Below are 22420 nucleotides of genomic sequence, written 5' to 3' on the forward strand. Positions count from 1 at the left end.
AGGGTGCTCTTGAATTCCTGACCTCGTGATTCACCCGCCTCGGCCTCCCAAAGTGCTGGGATTACAGGCGTGAGCCACCATGCCCGGCGGAGACATAATTCTTATATATTGGTTTTCTATCCAGCAGCCTTGTGAAATTTGCTTATGATTTCTAAAAGTTTACTTCTGGATCATTTTCAGTCTTCAACATACAGAAACATATCATCCTTCAATAAGAGCAATTTTGTTTCTGCCATTTTTCTTTGTTTTTCCTTTTGTATTTTTTGTAGAGACAGGGCTTTGCCATGTTTCCCGGGCTGTTCTTGGACTCCTGAGTGCAAGTGATGCACCCGTCTTGCCTCCCACAGTGCTGGGATTAGAGGCGTGGGCCTCCGCACCAGGACTGTTGCAGCCGTTGTAAAGAGTTTTATTTCCTTTTCTGATTATATGGCATTGCGCAGACCCACCTGTTACCATGGTGATAGTGGTCATCCTTGTCTTATCCCTGATGAGAAACGGAAAACTTTCAACATTTCACTGTCATATTACTGTCCTTTTTTTGTAGATGGACTTCTTCAGAGTAAGTCATTCCGTTCTGTTCTAAATGTGCTAAGCGTATTCATTTGAATCTATGTTGAGTTTCATCAAACAGTGCATCTATTTTGATTACCACAGCATTTTTTCCCATTCATCTATTAATATGAGGAATTAGATTGCTAAATTTATGGTTCACATTGTATTTTTAAAACTTCATACATTTTTATTTTGTATTTTTATAACCCCAAAAACCGTGTTGCTGAATGTTGGCTACCATTTCCCTCCCTCTGTCACCCAGGCTAGAGTGCGGTGATGTTGTCTGAGCTAACTGCAGCCTTGACTTCCTGGGCTCAAGCGATCCTCCCACCTCCGCCTCCTGATTAGCTGTGACTATAGGTACATGCCAGTATGCCTAGCTCATTTTTCTATGATTTTTTTTTGTTTTGTAGTGATGAGATTTTCTCATGTTGATTAGGCTGGCATCTTATAACAATGGTTATGGCATCTCATGAAGGAAATATTGTTTCAGGAGGATTTTTTTTCCTCTTGTGTTCTGCAGCTTTTGCACATGACTTCCTTCTCATGCTTGTTAATTTTAAATTGTATACTTCTACCATAGCGTATAATAGCTTCCAACGTTTTTGTGGGTATCTCTTATCAGAGTTACCTTTCTGTAGGTAGAGTAACCTTATGAAGCATATAGAATAGAGTTGGAGAAATGTCTTTAGGCTTAATTATGATCAGAAGATTCTATGTATTCTGTGTGTGTATTTATATATATGTATCTATACATGTATATGTATATATTTTATTGACATGTATTAATAACGAAACTTTTAAATTGTACACACACACATGTTTTGTAGCCCATCCAGTATGTTCACGAAACACCTGAAAAACTGGAACCACCAACTCAAAGTCAGGATCCTGCACCTGCTCAGGAGAGAAAGGATAAGGGAGCATCTGCAGCTCAAGGTGAAGGGCAAAGAAAGAATGCCTGTGGAAGTGTGTGTGTGTGTGTGTGTGTGTGTGTGTGTGTGTGTGTGTGATGCGTTGTCACATACCAGAAGCAGGAGAGAAGGAAACAACGCAAACAATGCTGGGAAATTGACTGGAAAATTGAAGAGGGTATAGTTTGCAGCTTAGCTTAGGGAAATCCCTCACTATGATAAAATTTCTCCACTTTATAAAGAGAATGAAGCCTCAGTGACTGTGTTTTATCCAAGAACACTTGACTGGTGAATACAGAATTTATATTATTTTTCCAAATATCCAAGAACACTTGACTGGTGAATACAGAATTTGTATTATTTTTCCAAAGTGTGTGTCTTCCTACCATCTATGTTGCTGTGAAAATAGTAAATGATTTTGCTTAAAATGCTTAGAACTGCAATGCTTTACTGTAAGGTAGCTTAGTACTGGCCCCAAAATAGACCCAATTCTTAGGAGTAGGAGCAAACCCAAAAACTGTGTCGCTGAATGTTGGTCACCATTTCCTTTGATTGATATTTTTATATGGTAAGTTGGATAAAAGCTGGATAAATCAGGATATTGCCATACATGTAGTTGGTTTAGTATGAGTTTTTAAGTGGCTTTAAGAGGTGACTAAATTTTTTTTATGGTTAGAAAATTTAAAAATAATTATCCTGAGATTAACAGAAGATAGAAATAATTTCTCCTAGATAAAACATTTTGAAGCAATACTTTTATGTATCAGGTCATGGATTAGTCTAGTAATTCACTGTTAAAGGTTTCTAGACTATGATGGACAACAATACCCACTAATTGCTGTCCACCCTCTCCCTTATTCTCAGTTTGGGGCAGTATATTTTCTGTGATTGACAAATAATGTTATTTTGTACTACCTGGGGTTCATTCATGGAATATTACATTTAGGACCTTTGAACCTAAATATAACTTCATTTGAACAAAGTTGAGTTTCTGTTTACGCCAATAGGGAATGGATGTCCTGACTGTAAGATTTTTCATAGTCCTCAAATCCATTCAGCTAATCAGTCCTTCAGAAATTTACGTTTCAATTGTAATTGAAATCGTTTCTGTGTTGTAGACATCAGATTTCTTATTTGATGCGCACTGCTCTTAGTACTCTATGGCTGAATATAGGAATTATACATGTCCCATGGTTTATCCTTAGATTGTAATTTAAGAGAAAGGTACTCAATGGGCTCAGTGCTCAATGGTGCTCAGTGGGCTCAATGGGCTCAGTGCCGTGTACTTGTAGCCCCGGCTACTTGGGACGCTGAAGTGAGAGGTTTGCTTGAGTCCAGGAGTTCAAGCCCAGCCTGGGAAGCATAGTGAGACCTTATCGCTAAGAAATAAGTAAATAAGTAAGTAAATAAGTGAGTGAATGAATAACTAAATGTTTCGTGGTATTGGAAAGCAAACATGTAAAGTTTGTTCCTAGTTGCTGGTAATGTTGGAAACATAAGTCTTTACTGAACTGTAACACTTTCAAATAGTTAAGTTGATAAATTTTAAGTTATGTGTAGTTTTTACCACAAATTTAAAAATCCCCTGTCTTCATAATGTTCAATGTAGTCATCATATATTATTTTAAGTTTTCATTTGTTATATTTTGTAAATATAATATTTATAGAAAAGTTGCAAGAATTTCAATCAATTCGTATATTTTTCATCTGGATTCACCAACTGTTAATAGTTTTTGCCTCATTAGTTTCTTATCTCTTCTCTCCCTCTCTTACCCTGCTGACTACACGCTCACACACCCTCATTTGTATTATATTTATTGTTATTAATGGTGAATTATTTGCGTAAATTTTCAGGTATTATGGTCCTTTACCCAAAGTACTTGAGTGTGTGTATATCCTCAGAAAGAAAAAGTCATTCCTTGGATAATCACTGCACAATGATCAAAATAAGGAAATTTAACAATGAGAACCTGCAGTCATTTAATATACAGCATATACTCAAATTTTGCCAGTTATTCAAGTAATTTCCCATTTTTTGTTTTTTTGAGACGGAGTTTCACTCCGTCAGTCAAACTGGAGTGCAGTGGTACGATCTTGGTGCATTGCAACCTGAGCCTTTCAGGTTCAAGGGATTCTCATGTCTCAGTCTCCTGAATAACTTGGATTACAGGTGCCTGTCATGGCAGCTGGCTAATTTTTTTTTTTAATATATTTTTAGTAGAGACAGGGTTTCACCATGTTGGCCAGGTGAAACCCCTAACCTCAAGTGCTCTGCCCACCTTGGCCTTCCAGACTGTTGGGATTATAGGTGTGAGCCACCACGTCCGGCCCAGATAATTTCCTCTATAGAATTTAATTTTCTGATCCAGAGTCCAGTTCAGGATCATGTCTTGCGTGTAGTTGTCATGTCTTTTTAGTTTCATCTGGAATGGTTCCTTAAGTTTTCTTTGTCATTCATGATACTGATGTTTGTGAAGAGGATAGATAGAACAGTCGGTTTGCAGAATGTTCACCAGTTTGGGCTTTTTCATTTATCGTTTAGAGACCTTTTTTCACTCACCATTTATTGGTGGCTACTCATGCCATATAACTTGCTAGGTGCTAGGAGTCTAATTGCTAATGAGAGACAGGATTTCAGCCTTGAGTGTTTAATATGACAAGGACAATGAGAAATACATTCACAGATATGTGCAAAGGAGGTGACAAAGCTGTGTGAGAGCAGTCTTCAGAAAGGAAGAGGGTAATATTTGGAGAACCCTGTTTTCCTATTTTCTGGCAACAGACTCCTCAGATAATGTTCTTGTGATTCTTATTAACACAGTTATTACTACATGAGCCTAAGGCTTTCATTTAATAACACTGTGAGCATGAATATTATTTTCTTATTCATATTCCATGGTTTACTGCTTAAATTGATTTTTTTTTTTCTTTTAAGGGCCTGAGCTGCAAGCTGATAGCCAGGAGCTGGTTCAGCTGAAAACTGGGTGTGAGCGTGGAGATGGTCCTGATATGAAGGGGATGTGCCTGTCAAATCCAGAGCCGGGGAAACTGCCAGAAGAAGGTAGGCAATCTCTTAACCATGCAAATTGTAGGGTGTCTGTTTCCAGAGTATTATGGTTTTAATAACACAGAGGTAATAATACTGCCTCTTTAATATTAGAGGTTTTTTTTATTTTGTACTTTTATTTTTTATTTTTGGAAACAGAGTCTTACTTTGTCACCCAGCCTGGAGTGCAGTTTTCTGATCTTGTAGGTCACTGCAACCTCTGCTGTCTCAGCCTCCCGAGTAGCTGGGACTACAGGCACATGCCACCATGCCTGGGTAATTTTTGTATTATCAGTGGAGACGGGTTGCGGCATATTAGTCAGGCTGATCTCGAACTCCTGACCTCAGGTGATCCACCTGCCTCGGCCTACCAAAATGCTGGGATTATGGCGTGAGCCACCGGTTCTGGCCAATAATAGAGTTCTTATATAAAGGTTTTTTGTAATGTAGTTCCAGCCCCAGCAACTGACTTACAGACTGTCATATAGAAACAAATTGAGTCAAAGCCCTATTGAATTATAGCTTTTGAGAATAAGCCCTCAAACCAACAGCTTATAATTTTCAGATGCTTTTTAAAGGTCTGCTTTTAACAAATACATAACATATTTTTAACACCCATCACTTGGTGTGAAATATGCTGAAGCACTGATGCAGGTTCTAATACCAGCTCTTACAGCCTTGGTGAGATTCTCAGCAAATCCCTTAACTTACAAAGCTATCTTTGGTCTTATAAAAATACTGAGTTTAATGAAGATATTTTAATATAATTTTCCATTCTGGTTTTTTCATACACTGATCCTGTTGGATAGAATGCATAGGATACAGAGATTATCTGCTGTGCACGATTTCTTTATCCCAAATCATCAAACCCTGACCTGAGTCATCTTAAAACGTGTGAATTGAGATTTCATTGGTACTAAGAAAGTGAGCGGGCACTCGGCTTCATGTTTGCATTTCTGTGTGGAGACTTGAATGCCTACTCTTAGATTCTGTCAAATTGTGAATTCTCTTCATTTTGTTTATTTATTTTTTTAGACACGGGTTCACTCTGTAACCCAGGCTGGAGTGCAGTGGTGCAATTTCAGCTCACTGCAACCTCTGCCTCTGAGCCTCAAGCCATTCTCTCACTTCACCTTCCTGAGTGACTGGAACTACAGGCCTAGGCCACCGTGCCTAACTTATTTTGTTTTTTAAAAAATAAATTTTTGTAGAGATGAGGTCTCACTATGTTGCCCAGGCTGCGATTCTCTGGCTTTTAATGAACAATTGCTTTTTAAATCTTTCCCCCAAGGAAACCTTGAGTGACAGAATTATCAACTGGCGAGAGACTGGTTAGTTCCTATCATCTGTGGCATGTAGGTCAGTGATGCTCAGCATGGGTGTGAGTAAGATGCCTATGCTATGCACGCTGCCTGCCGCACTGTCAGTCTTCATGAGCCAGTATTTCTAATAAGACTGTCGACACATATATGATAGAATCATCTCTCACCATATCAAATGTTACATGTAAGTTTCAGCTTTAGAGACATGGATTGATCAGATTTAAGGTTGAAAGACCATGACTTTAGTACTTCCTGACTAATCAACTGAAGTATGTTTTACACATGTGTTTTCCAAATTGCTGACTGTGAATTGTAAGTGCTTCTGAATTGAAGGGGAGCACCTGATGCTTAGGAAGAAATTACCTTTAAATTCTGCAGGTCTACCCTCAAAGTGTGTACAGAGGTTCAATTGGATGTAAGACACAGGATCACCCTTAGGTTTCTGTTTCTAGTACATTTTATAAAACCCAAACTGTAGTGTGCTTTGTATACCTTTAGGATCATCTAAACAATCTGTTGCTCGGCTGGGCGCGGTGGCTCACGCCTGTAATTGCAGCACTTTGGGAGGCTGAGGCGGGTGGATCACGAGGTCAGAAGTTCGATACCATCCTGGCTAACACGGTGAAACCCTGTCTGTTCTAAAAATACAAAAAATTAGCCAGGTGTGGTGGCACGTGCCTGTGGTCCCAGCTACTCAGGAGGCTGAGGCAGGAGAATTGCTTGAACCCAGAAGGCGGAGGTTGCAGTGAGCCGAGATTGCACCACTGCACCCCAGCCTGAGTGACAGAGTGAGATTCTGTCTAAAGTAATAATAATAATAATAATAATAATAATAATAATAATAATAATCTGTTGCTCAGTAATGTTCCCAACTGTTGTTTTTTGTTTCAGGTGAAGGGCGATCACAGTGTTAAAAGAAGACACGCTGAAATGATGCAGGCTGCTCCTATGTTGGAAATTTGTTCATTAAAATTCTCCCAATAAAGCTTTACAGCCTTCTGCAAAGAAGTCTTGTGCATCTTTTGTTAATTTTATTTCTAGGTATTTGATGCTGTGAAATGTATCATTCTTTGAAATTTTGTAGTCTAACTCTTTGAGCTGGTGTGTAGAGGCATAATTCTCATATATTGATTTTCTATCCAGAAACCTTGTTAAATATGCTTATGAATTTTAAAAGTTTACTTCTAGGCTGGGCGCGGTGGCTCAAGCTTGTAATCCCAGCACTTTGGGAGGCCGAGACGGGCGGATCACAAGGTCAGGAGATCGAGACCATCCTGGTTAAGCCAGTGAAACCCCGTCTCTACTAAAAAATACAAAAAACTAGCCGGGCGAGGTGGCGGGCGCCTGTAGTCCCAGCTACTCGGGAGGCTGAGGCAGGAGAATGGCGTAAACCCGGGAGGCGGAACTTGCAGTGAGCTGAGATCCGGCCACTGCACTCCAGCCTGGGCGACAGAGCGAGACTCCGTCTCAAAAAAAAAAAAAAAAAAAAAGTTTACTTCTAGATTTTTTTCAGTTTTCAACATACAGAATCGTATTATTTTTGAATAAGAACAATTTTGTTTCTGCCGTTTTTGTTTGTTTTTTTTTTTTTGTATTTTTCGTACAGATGAGATTTTGGCCTGTTGCCCAGGCTTTTTTAAACTCCTGAGCGCAAGTAATCCACTCTCCTTGGCCTTTCAAAGTGTTGGGATTACAGGCATGGGCCACTGTGCTGGGCCTGTTTTTGCCATTTTAAACACTTTTATTTCCTTTTCTGATTTTATGGCATTGAGCAGACCCACCCAGTACAATTGCGATAGTGGAAATTTTTGTGTTATTCCTGATGAGGAATGGAAAAATTTCAACATTTCACGACAATATTTACTGTGCTTTTTTTGTAGATGGACTTTTTCAGAGTAAGTCATTCCATTCTGTTTTAGTTTGCTGAGAATGTTCATTTTGAATATATGTTGAATTTCATCAAACACTGCATCTATTGTGATTACCACAGGGGTTTTTCCCCCAGTAATCTGTTTATGTAGTCAATTACGTTGATAAATCTGTACTTTTTAAATTTTAACAATTGAGACAGGTCTCACTCTGTCACCCATGCTGACTGCAGTAGTGTGATCACAGCTCACTGCAGCCTCAACCTCCTGGGCTCAAGCGATCCTCCCACCTCACCCTCCTGAGTAGCTAGGACTATAGGTACATGCCACCATGCCAAGCTAATTTTTCTATTTTGGAGATGATATTTTTTCATGTTGCCCAGGCTGGTTTTATACTCCTAGGCTCAAGTCGTCCGCTCGCCTCGGCCTCCCAAAGTGCTGGGATTACATAATGAGCTTTTCTAGAATGCTTCTCTCAGATTTGGACCCTTCTTAAACGGCAGTGACCAAACGGGCAGCTCCAGGTACCTATCCCCTCAAACTTTGTGAGGGTCATGTTCTCTGAAGATGCCTCTTCAATTTGAAAGCTATCTGTTCCTGTTTCTCTGCTGATATTAACTCTCTGTGCACAGAAAGTTAAATGTCACCGGTTATTATTTTCCCTAGATTTTGATCTGTGCTATGTGGCTGAGAATGGGCTGACTGACCCTAGATCTGTGTATAATTATGACAATGGCTCCATTTATTTTTAAAATAATAAGAGGAATTATTATAAAATTCCTATTTACTGGATGTGTACTATGTATGAATTACTTCTTTGTGCTAGATTCTGTACATGTATGACCTCTTTAGATCCTCACAAGATAAGGCAAAATTTTCATGAAATTGACGACTGACTCCAGTAAGAAGCAGATTTGGGGGGATTTCAATTTCTAAGCTCAAAGCCCTTGCACTTTTCTCAAAGTAAAGCTTTTGAAAGTGTAAAATGTAGACGAACTGATGGTGTATATGATGACTTTAGTTGTAATCTGATGTTTTCTTAAAAAAATTACATATACAAAAGTGTTTGACTTAAAAGGTTTTGTTCTCCCTTTAAAGGAAACGTATACCAAAATGTGGCACACAGACCTCGCATGGTGTCTCTAGGGCCTCCCACCCCACATTTCCCCTCCTTTTTCTCTTGTTCTGACTGAAAAACAAAGTGCTTTGACTGCACTGTGACCCAGCCAGCTGCATGTTTACCCAGCATGCTTGAACCCAAGCTGGAGCCTTGAACATAAAGGTATTTAAGTTGTTGCTCAAAATACTGAAAGAAACTAGCTCTGGCCCTGAACCAAATCCCTTAAACTCTCCTATAAAACTCCATAACCTGACCCCCTCTCTGCGGATATACCTAGGCACGACATCCTTGTTGTCTGTTGTGAGGATGCTTTAGTCTACTCTGTAAGTTCTCCCAATAAATGCTTTGGACTGATCACCCTGGTGTTTAGTGCTCCTTGGAAATCCTGACAGGCACAATCTTTAGATGGTCTGGGGCACTCCCTTGTGGGAACTCTCCTACTTCTGCTTTTGGGGCAGCTCCAGCCACGGATTTGGCTGGATGAAATCATTAATACAAAAACAAACATTTAAAAACTTTTTTTTCCATGATAATGTGCTTATGTTACAGAAAATATAATACTAAAGCCATTTGCAACCATTTGTGGGGAGAAAGTTAAGAACGTGTGTCACAAATCACACGGCAAAACACCACAACATCCCCTACAAACACATCTGTCCTTCGAAGTTACTCAGAGGTGGAGAAGGAGCAGCCACAAATCTCTTTTTTTCTTCCACAAAATCCTCTGTTGGCTTGATAGTCAAGAGATCTCTCAGAAGCCCCCCTTGCTGCCCGATTCCAGACGTCTACCCCTATTACTATACACAAAGACAGGTTATACCTCTGAGGTCTTGTTTGCATCTTCACAGCTCCCCCACCCCAAGGAAACAGTTCTGCCCCCCCCCAAAAAAAATCCTATTCAGAATCCACCCTGCTTAGGGAATGACAAGGGATTATAAACAGCAATGATTTTTCCCTCTTACAGAGGCTTAAAAATATTTCCTGATCCAAGAGGACTTAAAATCTATGGTTCAAGTAAAGAGTGAGGCTAAATGCAGGGTATCTCAATTTACCCCAAATACATGAGGGGGTCCCTTGGTTGTGGAGGTAGCAGAAAGGATTAGAGCCTATATAGAAGAAAAGGGAAAGCAACCAGGAAAATTTGCTTACGCAAAATTACTTGGGTCCTACTTACACTGTCTCCTTATAGGCAATGGCATGAAATAGCCATGGGTTTCCATCCTGTCTCTGACACACTGACCTTGCAATGGTGAAATGGTGGGAAAGGTTCTTACATTCTTTGGGCCTGTTTCCCCACCCCATTTCTAAAGTACGGATTACAATATTTACGCTAAATGATTGCTATGGAGAATGAGATGTCAATACATATGGTGTTTCCCACGAGGGATATCATGTTCTGGTGGGGCAGACAGACACATAAACAGAAGAGCAGTTGAGGTGCACACACACACACACACCCGACAGTGAATGGGGTACCTAAGAAGCAAGAGAAAAACAAGGAGAGAAGCCTTGTGAGAGTGAAAGAGATCTACTGGATTTCTCATATCCACTGATCGCTGGGTTCATCTACTTGATTCTGTTGATATAAGGCTGAATGACGGCCAGGCATGGAGGCTCACACCTGTAATCCTAGCACTTTGGGAGGCTGAGGGAGGATTGCTTGAGCCCAGGAGTTCAAGACCAGCCTGAGCAACAGAGCGAGACCCTGCTTCTTTTTTTTTTTTTTTTTTTTGAGACAGAGTCTCGCTCTGTTGCCCAGGCTGGAGTGCAGTGGCACAATATTGGCTCACTGCAACCTTTGCCTCCCGGGCTCAAGTGATTTTCCCACCTCAGCCTCTCAGGTGGCTGGGATTACAGGTGCACGTCACCACACCTGGCTAATTTTTGTATTTTTAGTAGAGACGAGGTTTCACAATGTTGGCCAGGCTGGTCTCGAACTCCTGACCTCAAGTGTTCTGCCTGCCTTGGCCTCTCAAAGTACTCAGATTACAGGCATGAGCCACCACACCTGGCCTCTTTATTTTTTGAAGGCTGAGTGACATCTGTACCTCACACTTGAAAACTAAAATAACCAGAATGGCAGTGTTGTGCTTATTCAAAAAGTATTTATTGAGGGCTGTTTCTTTATCAGCTCCTTTATATATGAGAAGACATCAGCGAATTAGCCAATGTAGCCCCTAACTGAGAAATGGTCTAAGAAAGTAGCAGTGTCCAAGATTCATTATAAATGTAAAAGTGTTTAATATTTATAAAATATTATATATATTCACTGTAAATATAAAAGTATAAAAGGTAATACATTGGTACTAGAAGCTTCTGGGCAAAGTGTGTGGTGAAGGGCACAAGACCTCTATGACAGATCCCCAAGACAACCTTCAGCTTGGTGATCTTCCAGACACACAGTATTCAGAAGCTGTTATACTCACAGTTATAGTTTATTAAAGTGAAAGGATACAGATTAGAATCAGCAAAGGTAAAAGGCGCATGGGGTGAAATCAGGGAGAGACTGGGGGCAAGATTTTAGGTATTTTTTCCCAATAGAGTGGTACAGGGACAAGTTTATATACTGTCCCAGCAATGATGTGTGACAACATGTGAAGTATTATCAACCAGGGAAGCTCACCTGACCTTGGTGTTCAGGGTTTTTATTGGGAATCATGTAGGCATGCAAAGCTTGTGTAACTGACCTCAGCTACTCAGACTCTAGCCTTCCTGAGCAAAAACAAACATTCACCATAAATCACATCGTTCAACAAACTTATCAGATCCCACTGTTACAGTATGGCCCAAAGACTCAGGCATAAAAAACACTCTTATCAGGCGGTCCTGCTGAGTTCATCCTTTCCTGCACAACCTCCTCTAAGAGAAGAGAAGTTTGCAAAGAGAGATTTCCTGTGATCTCTCATCTGCAATGCATTATTTCCAGGAAGTAAATTACTAGTTTAATAATGGCTACACTTAAGTAAGCAAGGAGCATGTCATCATCTCTCTCTCTGTCAACAATAACAACAGCAGCAACAATGAAACAATGCAAAAACCAACAACAAAAACTTGTTTGAGAATCAGCTGCTGGGAATCAGGCTCTGTGCTCTGGGCTAGAAAGACTCTGAGGATCAAGGAATGATTCATGCAGGATAAGAGTTATCACAGAGCTCAGAGTCTACTCCTAGGGGATGATGTATGTGTTCTAGGTACTGCTTCACTGTAAATAACTTTTTATTTATTTATTTATTTATTTGTTTGTTTGTTTGTTTGTTTATTGAGACAGAGTCTTGCTCTGTCACCCAGGCTGGAGCGCAATGTCGCAATCTCGGCTCATTGCAACCTCCACCTCCCAGGTTCAAACGTTTCTTCTGCCTCAGCTTCCCCAGTAGCTGGGATTACAGGTGCCCATCACCTTGCCCAGCTAGTTTTTGTATTTTTAATAGATGGAGTTTCACTGTGTTGGCCAGGCTGGTCTCCAACTTCTGACCTCAAGTGATCCACCTGCCTTGGCCTCCCAAAGTGCTAGGATTACAGGAGTGAGCCACTGCGCCAGGCTGGTAAATAACTTTTATTTTATTTTATTTATTTTTTGACAGGAGTCTCACACTTGTCGCCCAGGCTGGAGTGCAGAGGCGTGATCTTGGTTCATTGCAACCCCTGTCTCCTGGGTTCAAGCGATTCTCCTGCCTCAGCCTCCCGAGTAGCTGGAATTACAGGTGCCTGCCACCACGCCTGGCTAATTTTTGTATTTTTAGTAGAGATGGGGTTTTGCCATGTTGACCGAGCTGGTCTTGAACTCCTGACCTCAGGTGATCCGCCCTCCTCAGCCTCCCAAAGTGCTGGGATTACAGGCATGAGCCACTGTGCCAGGCCAGTAAATAACTTTTAATCTCTGTTCATTATCCCCCTTTTCATTAAAAAATAAAAATCTCACTGCTCAATTATTCTCATGTTATAGATGAGGTAACGAGATCAGAGAAGATAAGTATCTAATTCAAGGTCAAGTCAGTAGTCCCTGGTGCAGCCAGTTTTCAACCTAGGACTCTTGGAATACCCATGTACTTTCCATTATAAGCATCTTTGGTGCTTTTAATACTGTCTTCTGTTTTAATTCACATTCACCATAAATACAGTTCCTTGCTCAGCTTGCCCCCAAAGTTCCTTCTTATTTTACAGCTTTATTGCTAAAGTGCTAACATGTTTTTCAGAGGCTGAGACATTTTGCACTCTTACCAGCAGTGTATGAGGGCTGCATTTGCTCTACATCTCCATGAACATTTGATACTACCAGTTCTTTACATTTTAGCCATTCTAATAGGTGTGTAGTGGTACCTTCTTGCAGTTTTAATTTGCATTTCAACACGTTGAACATATTTTATTTTTTCTCTGTCTCTTTTCTCTCTCTCTCTTCTTTCTCTCTCTCTCTTCTTTCTCTTTTCCTTTCTTTTTCTTTCTTTCTTTCCTTGAGTCTTGCTCTATTACCCAGGCTGGAGTGCAGTGGCACGATCTCGGCTCACTGCAACCTCTGCCTTCTGGGCTCAAGTGATTCTCCCTGCCTCAGCCTCCCAAGTAGCTGGGACCACAGGCATGCGTCACCATACCCCGCTAATTTTTGTATTTTTAGCAGATACAGGGTTTTGCTGTGTTGGCCAGGCTGGTCTTGGACTCCTGAGTTCAAGTGATCTGCCAGCCTTGGCCTCCCAAAGCACTGGGATTACAAGTGTGAGCTACCGCGCCCAGCCAGGGAATTTTCTTTGCCAGGGAATTTTCTTTTCTTCTCCTTCTCCTTCTCCTTTTCTTCTTCTCCTCCTCCTCCTCCTTCTCCTCCTCCTCTTCTTCTTCTTCTCTCTTTTTTTTTTTTTTTTTTTAGACAGAGTCTCATTCAGTCATCCAGGCGGGAGTGTAGTGATGCCATCTTGGCTCACCACAACCACTGCCTCTGGGTTCAAGCAATTCTCCTGCCTCAGCCTCCCGAGTAGCTGGGATTACAGGTGTGTACCACCACGCCTGGCTAATTGTTGTATTTTTTTAGTAGAGATGGGGTTTCGCCATGTTGGCCAGGCTGGTCTTGAACTCCTGACCTCATGTGATCCGCTGGCCTCGGCCTCCCAAAGTGCTGGGATTAAGGAAATTTTCTTAACCTGATTCTAGACCATCTTTATTAAGACTTTATTTTTATATTGTTTCACTCCTTTTGCCTATTTTATTCAACTTTGTTGAAGGTTTGCTCACCTGGCTTTTTCAAGTCTTCCCATTGAATGCTTTTTATTAACTATCTGATTTACAGGAAATTTTTAGAAATCTACTTTTGTTTCACCTTTGTAAAAAGCAAGACCAGGCACCGTGGCTCATGCCTGTAATCCCAGCACTTTGGGAGGCTGAGGTGGGCGGATCACTTGAGGTCAGGAGTTAGAGACCAGCCTGGCCAACATGGCAAAACCCCATCTCCACTAAAAAATACAAAAAAAATTAGCCAGGTGTGGTGGTGGGCGCCTGTAATCCCAGTTACTTGGGAGGCTGAAGCAAGAGAATCGTTTGAACCCAGGAGGTGGAGGCTACAGTGAGCCGAGATGGTCTCACTGCACTCCAGCCTGGGCGACAGAGCGAGACTCTGACACACTCTCTCTCTATATATATGTATATGTGTGTGTGTGTGTGTGTGTATTTCCTACAAAGTAATGGAAAGTCATTCTTTCCCTCCCCAGTGGAAGGGTTCACATACAACATGGAGTTGTATGGTGCCCATAGACTTTCATGCCCTGACATTCCCCAGCCTTGACAACAACCTAAATGTTTTTATTTTGTTTTGTTTTGCTTTTGAAAAGGAAAAACGGTGGCCTGTGGAGACAGGGATTTTTCAGTTGTATCAACGTGGGAGTGCTTTCATCAAGCTAAGCTCAATTTAGGGCAAACCGAAAGTCAGGGAAACTGGCTGATGTCTGTTTTCTTCCTGTCACCCAATGATTGTCTTTGATTCAGAAATTTGAGTGTAGAGGCACTTGAAGGGAAGATAGAAATTGTGGGCAATGACGAAAGGTGGGAAGGTTTTTTTTTCTTACAGAAAAAGATAGACCCATGAGGTTTGATTTATTTAGACTCCAGTCTACCCATTAAAGGTGTCTGGAATTGTCTTCTTATTATTCAAGCTTTGGATCACAGACCTCTGTCAGGAACTGTGTGGCTGCATCAGAAGCCATGCAGAAGACAGGTTCTAGCCCCCATCAACCAAGGCACCTGGCAGAGGAAATATTAACCTAGGCTACTGGGATTACTGGCCCAGGTAAGGTACATAGTTATTATACACAAACTGGTCTATGTCACAGGGAATGAAGGCCTCAGGAGGATCACAACCCCGCCCCACCCCCAGACTTGTCTATTGGGTGTCATGACATTAAGATATCCACGATGAATTCCAAGGAGAGGTCCCAGCTCCACCAGGCTGCTCAGGCCAAGAGTCTCAGGTCAATGAGGGCTATAGGCATCTGAAATTCCAGAACTCGCAGGATGAGTGTTTGCAGAAGTTGTGGCACCTCCTCCTCCTTCACCAAAACTGTCTTCTTTGGTATACTGGTAACAGCCATTGATTAGTTTTAAAAGTTTATTTATTTTAAAATTGTAATAAAATGCATATAACATAAAATTTACCATCATTGCTTTTTCTTTTCCTTTTTTTTTTTTTTTTGTTTTTGAGAGAGTGTCTTGCCCTTTTGCCCAGGCTGGAGTGTAGTGGCACAATCATAGCTCACTGCAGCCTTAAACTTCTGGGCTCAAATGATCCTCCCATCTCAGCCTCTTGAGTAGCTGGGACCACAGGCATGAGCTGCCATGCCCAGGTAAGTTAAAAATTGTTTTTTAGAGATGGGGTCTTGCTATGTTCCCCAGGCTGGTCTTGAATTCCTGGCCTTAAGCAATCTTCCTACCTCAGCCTCCCAAATCCCTGAGATTACAGGTATGAGTCACCAAGCCCAGTCCATTTTAGGCATTTTAAACTGTACAGTTCAGTGGCATTAAGCAGATTTACATCATTTATCATTGTCAAGAACTTTTTCACCTTGCAAAATGGAAACTGTACCTATTAAACCATAACTCTCCATTTACCTTTCTCTCTCTCTCTTTCACTCCTGATATTGGTTTTATGTCTTCTCTTTGTTTTTTGTTTGTTTGTATTTTTGGTCAGTCCGGCTAGTTAGATCAATTTTATTAATCTTTCCAGGGAACTAGCTTTTGGTTTCATTGATTTTTTTCTATTGTTATTCTATTTTCAATTTTCTTGATTTCTTCTCTTACCTTTATTATGTTCTTCCATCAGCTTGCTTTAGGTTTAATTTGTCTTTTTCTCATTTTGTAAGGTGGAAGCTTAGATGTGAGGCTTCCGTTTCTATTTTTTCTTCCCATTGTCCAAATCCAAGCTTTCATTTCTAACATAAGCATTTCATACTATAACTTTTCCTCTAAGCACTGCTTTAGCCTCATGTCACAAATTTTGATATGTTGTATTTTTGGTGTCATTTAATTCAAACTATTTTCTAAGCTGCTTTGCGACTTATTCTTTGACTCATAGGTTATTTATAAGTATGTTCAACTTCCAAATATTTGGAGATTTTCTAGATATTTTTGTCATTGATATCCAGTTTAGTTTCGTTAGAAAACATCCTGTGCATTATTTCAGTTCTTTTAAATTTGTTTAGATTTTTGTTATGACCTAGATAATCCAAGATTATCTCCCCATGTCAAGATGCTTAACTTAATCACATCTGCGAAGTTCCTTTGCTGTGTAAGGTAATATATTCACAGATTCTGGAAATTAGGACATGGGCATCTTTGGGGGCCATATTCTTCATACCACACCCGGTTTCCCTCCCTAAGCCTTTGTGGTGACTGTCACTGTCCCCACGTTGGACCACAGAGGTGGACACAGATGGGGCCTAGCTCTGTGAATAGCAAGGAGAAAAATACAGCAGTGGTTGACAGCCACCAGGAATAATAATAATGACAATGTTGATAATAACAGCTACCATTTACCCCAGGCTTGGCATGTGCCATCACTTTGCAGGGATCATAGGTGCCACCATCCCCATTTTACAATGAGAAATCTGAGGCCCAGGGAGGCTCTATGATTTGCCTGGTGTCACACAGATGGCAGGCAGCAGAGGAGCCAGAGTTAATGCTCAGGTTTTCTCTGCAGCCTGTGCCCCTAAGCCCTACCTCAAGTCATTACCCCCGAGAAGTTGGGGAAGGCCTCCTCAGAGTGGATCACTTATGGAGCTAGAACTGTAGGATGGATTTTAGGAATTTGCTAGTGGCCAAATCGCTATCACTTCTGGACCTGCAAAGAGGCTGTTTGACTCCACCTTTCTCTCTCTCCCCCTTCCTCCTTCTCTCTCTCTCTCTCTCTCTGACACACACACACACACACACACACACACACACACACACGCCATGGTGTCTTATATTCATGGTTTAACCTCTATTACTCAGGGTTGTTTACGAGTGGGTCATAACCCTCAGCACACATGTGGGCCTGCCTTACACAAAACTCTGCAGCTAGTGTAGAAACACCCACAGCCCTGTCTCCCATTAAAGTGGCCTCTGCTGTTGAAGGTCAGCAGGAGGCAGTCAGGGGGAGTTAGTTTCCTGTGGGCATCTTGGGAACGGGTGAGCAACAGACTGTGAATGATGCAGGTGTCTGGACCAGGACTTCTGGGACACCTCACCATATCTTTCCCCAAATCCCTATGCCTGCTGGCTACTGGGGTCTGTCACAACATCCCTATTAGGGCAGAACTGGAAATGTCTCCCAGATCCAGATGAAACTCCAGACCCAGACTGAGAGTCCAGGGCAATTCACCTAGGGCTGGAGGAGGCGGTGTGGGATTCCTGAAGGAGATGCTGGGGTGAGTGTCACCTCAGGAGATGGAAGGACACTGCAGAGCTGGGTCTGTGAGGACAGAGAAGGGACCCTGGGAGGGACAGGGGCAGCGTGAGCATAGGGAGTGCCCCAAGTGCCGTCATCCTGGCATTGGCATCTGGCCCCAGCTCTGCCCCACCCTAGCTGGAGGGCCTGAGCCAGGGACCTGCCTTCTCAGTGCCTCAGTGTACTCATCAGTGACAGGGGTGACAGGGTTTTCTTCCAAGGGTCCTGGTGGGAATTAAATGAGATAGCACAAAAAAAGTGCTTAGGATACTGCAAGTCAGATCTGTGGTGACCTAAAACAAAGTTGTTCTTTAAATTTAAGATTGATGCTTTCTTGTTATGGCCCATGGAAAAAATTAATTAACTAAAAAATAAATTTAAGATTGAAAGCTTCATGACACTTTTACCATATCTCATCAAATCTCAGATGCTACAGATTGTGTGTCACACTCTTCTTGTAGGAAACCCTAAGAAAGAAAGAATGCTACTAATTGAACTATGGCCTGTTGCCTTCTCACCTCAGTGACTGTACGATGCATTCCTGATTTCAGATACATTAAAATATTTTAAGATTGGGTGCACTGGCTCACACTGGTAAACGCAGCACTTTGGGAGGCCAAGACAGGATGATCACTTGAGCCTAGGAGTTCCAGACCAGCCTGGGCAACATGGAGAGACCCCTTATCTACAAAAAAAAATAAAAAATTAGCCAGGCATGGTGGTGCATGCCTGTAGCCCTTGCTACTTGGGAGGATGAGGTCGGAAGATCATTTGAGACCAGGAGTTTGACGTTGCAGCGATCTATAATCATGGCACTGCACTCCAGCCTGGGTGATAGAGTGAGACCCTGTCTTAAAAAATATATATTTATATATAATATCAAAATATATTTTAAAGTACATTTTATAACTGATAAAACAGGATATTTTTCATTGTTTACTTTTACAGTTACCTTCTGTGGCAACTGTTTCTAATTTTGTATAGTGATAGAATCTTTTCAAAACATTTAAGAACAAAAGCGATTTGACCTTAGGGAAAAATTGAGATGGCTCTATTAGTCTGAATGGGATTGTGACAGGGCAGTTCCCTCAGGTGGGAAGTGAGTGACTGGAGTTCAGGAACCACTGCTGAAGTCACGCCTCAGGGCACGCCTGGCCCCTCAGCCTCTCCCAACTGCCCAGAAGGACCTTCCTGGGGGCAGGTACACAATCACACCCCATGGTGCCCACTCTGAGGATGGATGCCCAGGATGGGAGGAAGAGGAGTTAATCCACTGATTCAGCATCTGTCCAGGGATACCCACACAATGTCAGGTGCATCCTGACTGCTGGAAACCCGGCAGTGACACAAGCATCACACAAATCCTCAGGTGTCACAGTGTGGTGAGGGAGACTGACACACACAAGCACAACAAAAAGAAAAAGAAAAGGCATAGCAGTAGGTAGTTATGAGATAGAACTCTGGATCCAGATGGACTAGGTTCAAATCCTGGTTCCATGATTTCCCAGCTGTGTGATCTCTGGCGGGTTACTTAACCTGTTTCTCAGGTGCCTCATTTGTAAAATGGAGGAAACAACATTATTTATTTCATTAGGTTATTGTGAGGACTATTAGGTGAGTTAATATTTGTAAAAAACTTAGAATGGGTCTTGACATAACATTAAATGGTCAATACGTGCTTGCTAATGAAAATACTTTAAAGCATTGAATTAGAAGTGCAGCCCATGAGGCTGGGCACGGTGGCTCACGCCTGTAATAACAGCACTTTGGGAGGGCAAGGCATGCAGATCACCTGAGGTCAGGAGTTTGAGACCAGCCTGGCCAATATGGTGAAACCCCTGTCTGTACTAAAATACAAAAATTAGTGGGGGGTGATGGCGCATGCCTGTAATCCCAGCTACTCGGGAGGCTGAGGCAGGAGAATCACTTGAACCTGGGAGTCAGAGGTTGCAGTGAGCCGAGATCACACCACTGCACCAGCCTGGGCAACAGAGAGAGACTCTGTCTGAAAAAAGAAAAAGAAAAAGAAAGAAATGCAGCCCATGGAAGATCAAGAAGGGACACGGGAAGAGAACATAATGTAAAGTGGGGATGCTGAAAGCACTACCCTCCAAGGTTTGCTGTGCTTATTTCATTACGTCTTTCTTAACGTGTAGTCGTAGTGTTAAGTCCCCATCCCTTAGCAGGAGCCCTGTCCCCCTCCTCCATTCTGGATGCCACTTTTGTTATTGTGGCTCCAGGCTCTGAGATTTCCCTGTGGCTCCCAAGGGCCCTTTCCGAACTGATATGGAGTCCCCTTTCCCTGCCTGAAGTCCAGCTGGGCTTCAGGGCTTTACACCCCGCTCCCTGGAGGAGGTCTGTCTCCTCCCCTACTGTTAGGATCTGGGGATTCTTGTCCTCTCATTGTCAGTCTGAATGAGCCTCATAGTGTCTTCATCCAAGTCATAAAGGTAAATGTCAGCCCACAGTATTTGTGAGTGAGTGAATGAAGAGTGACCAAATGAAGCAAAAAGAGATGGCTCACCCTCTCCCAAGCTCCTGAGTCAGCCCTCCCTAAGCCCACCCATCTGAGACAGCCTACGGAGTTGTGTGGGGCCAGACCTCAGGTTAACAAAGCTGTCTTCCCCTCCTTTCATGGGGATGAGGCACTAGCCTCTTGGGATTGGACACACACACACACACACACACACACACCCCCATCCACTTTTCCCTGCTTACAGTGTTGTCTTGTAAAAGGCATTTCCCCTGCCCCCTGTCCCCTGCAGGCGCACACAGATCCTATTCATTCTGTTTCATGTCCAGTGAGGGGGGTCTGTGGTATAACATGAACCCCATCGTTAATTTTACTCTGCAAGTCATTGGCTATAAGTGGTCATTTAGAGTCTCCCCCACCTCAGGCCAGTAGTTTGCTCTGGACATTGTTGTCCACATTGCTCTGTGCACACGTGCGAGCGTTTTTTCTTTTTCCTTTTCTTTTCTTTCTTTTCCTTTTCTTTTCTTTTTTCTTGTTGTTGTTTTTGAGACGAAGTTTCATTCCTGTTGCCCAGGCTGGAGTGCAGTGGTAATCTCGGCTCACCGCAACCTCTGCCTCCCAGGTTCAAGCGATTCTCCTGCCTCAGCCTCCCCAGTAGCTGGGACTACAGGCATGCGCCACCACGCCCAGGTAATTTTGTATTTTTAGTAGAGCTGGGGTTTCTCCATGTTGGTCAGGCTGGTCTCGAACTCCCGACTCAGGTGATCCGCCCACCTCGGCCTCCCAAGGTGTTGGGATTACAGGCGTGAGCCACCGCACCCGGTGAGTTTTTCTTTTAAGGTCACATTCTTAGAAGTGGAATAGTTTCGTCAAAGGAGCCATTCATTCAACAAACACCTAATGACTGCCTACTATGTGGTGGGTGCTGTTCTAGGTGCTGGGAAGACATCAGGGAATTAGAAAGTCACATGTGCCTGCCTTGATGGAGCTGACATTCTTGTGAAGGATGTTTCCAGTTTTTATTTTGGTAGATGCTGCCACATTGCTGTCCAATTACCGGCATCCTCGGCTCACTCCTGGGGTGGGGGTTTTGAGGCAGGTGAATAAAAGCCTTGGCCTTTGCTCTCTGCATGATCTTCAGGGCCAGGACCTGGGACGGGCGATCCCTCTGGGGTCGTGAGTATGAAATGACGGGAGGTGGGGATGGAAAGGTCCACTGGAGAGCAGGGAGGCGGAGAAGGAACGGTTTCCAAGGCATTTGCACAGAAGCTTCCTCGATCGCACCACTAGGGGGCCTACGGGAGGCGGGGACAACAAATCAAGGATGGAAACATCCTGCCAGGCGATACCACTGCGGTAGGCAGAGACAGAACAGTCAGCTCTGGGAGGCACCACTGGGTAGGGGGCTTGGATCAAACCATTGTGTGCGTGTTGGGGGGACTCGAAGGGCCGCTTTCCACCCCATGCAAGTGGTTTCAGCCCAAGCCTCTGAAGAAGGCAGGAATGACACTACCTTGACGGTCCGTAGCCCACACCCATCCTCTCGTTTCCCATCCCAGGCAGGCACCTGCTAGCATGAGAGGCCTCCACCTCTCCTCGGCTCCAGTTCCAGCTCCTCTGGCTCCGCCTTTCTTGGCTTTTTGACTTTGAAACCGTGGCTTGCGCGTGCAAGGGCACGCGATTGGATCCCAGCAGAAGGGAGCGGACCGCAAGGCTCGTTCTGGGATCTGACTGGTCAACGCGAGCTTTCATTTCTCCTAAGCTTTTTCTGCGCGCAATAGGGGCAAACTGCCGCACCTCAACTCGGTGGCGCGCCGAGCTCCAATTGGCCGCTCGTTCGGCGCAGGCGCAATAGTTGCTTGGCGAGAGTTCCGGGCTGCGGTTCCTGGGACTTTCGGGATGAGAAGAGAGGTTCAAATCCTGTCTCGATGCCTCAAGACTGACATTTGTCAAAGGGGCCAAAGATAGTAACTCCTGTAGTAGAGTTACAGAGATCACTGGCTCGTAGCCGTGCTCTGCCTCTTAGTGCACGGGTGATGGGGGCTGACTTCATGTAAGCTCCTGCAGTCTTGTGCTACCCATTCATCCCTAAACTCAGTCACAAGCCCAGCAGGCGCCTTGCCTCCACTCAGTCATTCTTGCAGTGTATTTATTCTTTCTTTCTTTCTTTCTTTCTTTCTTTCTTTCTTTCTTTCTTTCTTTCTTTCTTTCTTTCTTTCTTTCTTT

The 22420-nt window shown here is 42.9% G+C and overlaps 1 protein-coding gene across 1 annotated transcript in view; it reads left to right on the top strand.

Moving 5' to 3' along the window:
* Positions 1-1382: 1382 nt before the first annotated feature.
* LOC105541574 (P antigen family member 1-like) overlaps positions 1383-22420 on the top strand; it is a gene marked incomplete at its 5' end in the record, with an annotated part of 34182 nt that continues 13144 nt past the window's right edge. The window contains 2 exons of the mRNA XM_011982658.1: positions 1383-1491; positions 4402-4527. Of these exons, the coding sequence (XP_011838048.1) occupies positions 1383-1491; positions 4402-4527 (235 nt within the window). The remainder of the gene's footprint in view (positions 1492-4401; positions 4528-22420) is intronic.

This window comes from Mandrillus leucophaeus, unplaced genomic scaffold, assembly GCF_000951045.1.
Source record: "Mandrillus leucophaeus isolate KB7577 unplaced genomic scaffold, Mleu.le_1.0 Scaffold2400, whole genome shotgun sequence".
In the NCBI taxonomy this organism is placed as follows: Eukaryota; Metazoa; Chordata; class Mammalia; order Primates; family Cercopithecidae; genus Mandrillus; species Mandrillus leucophaeus.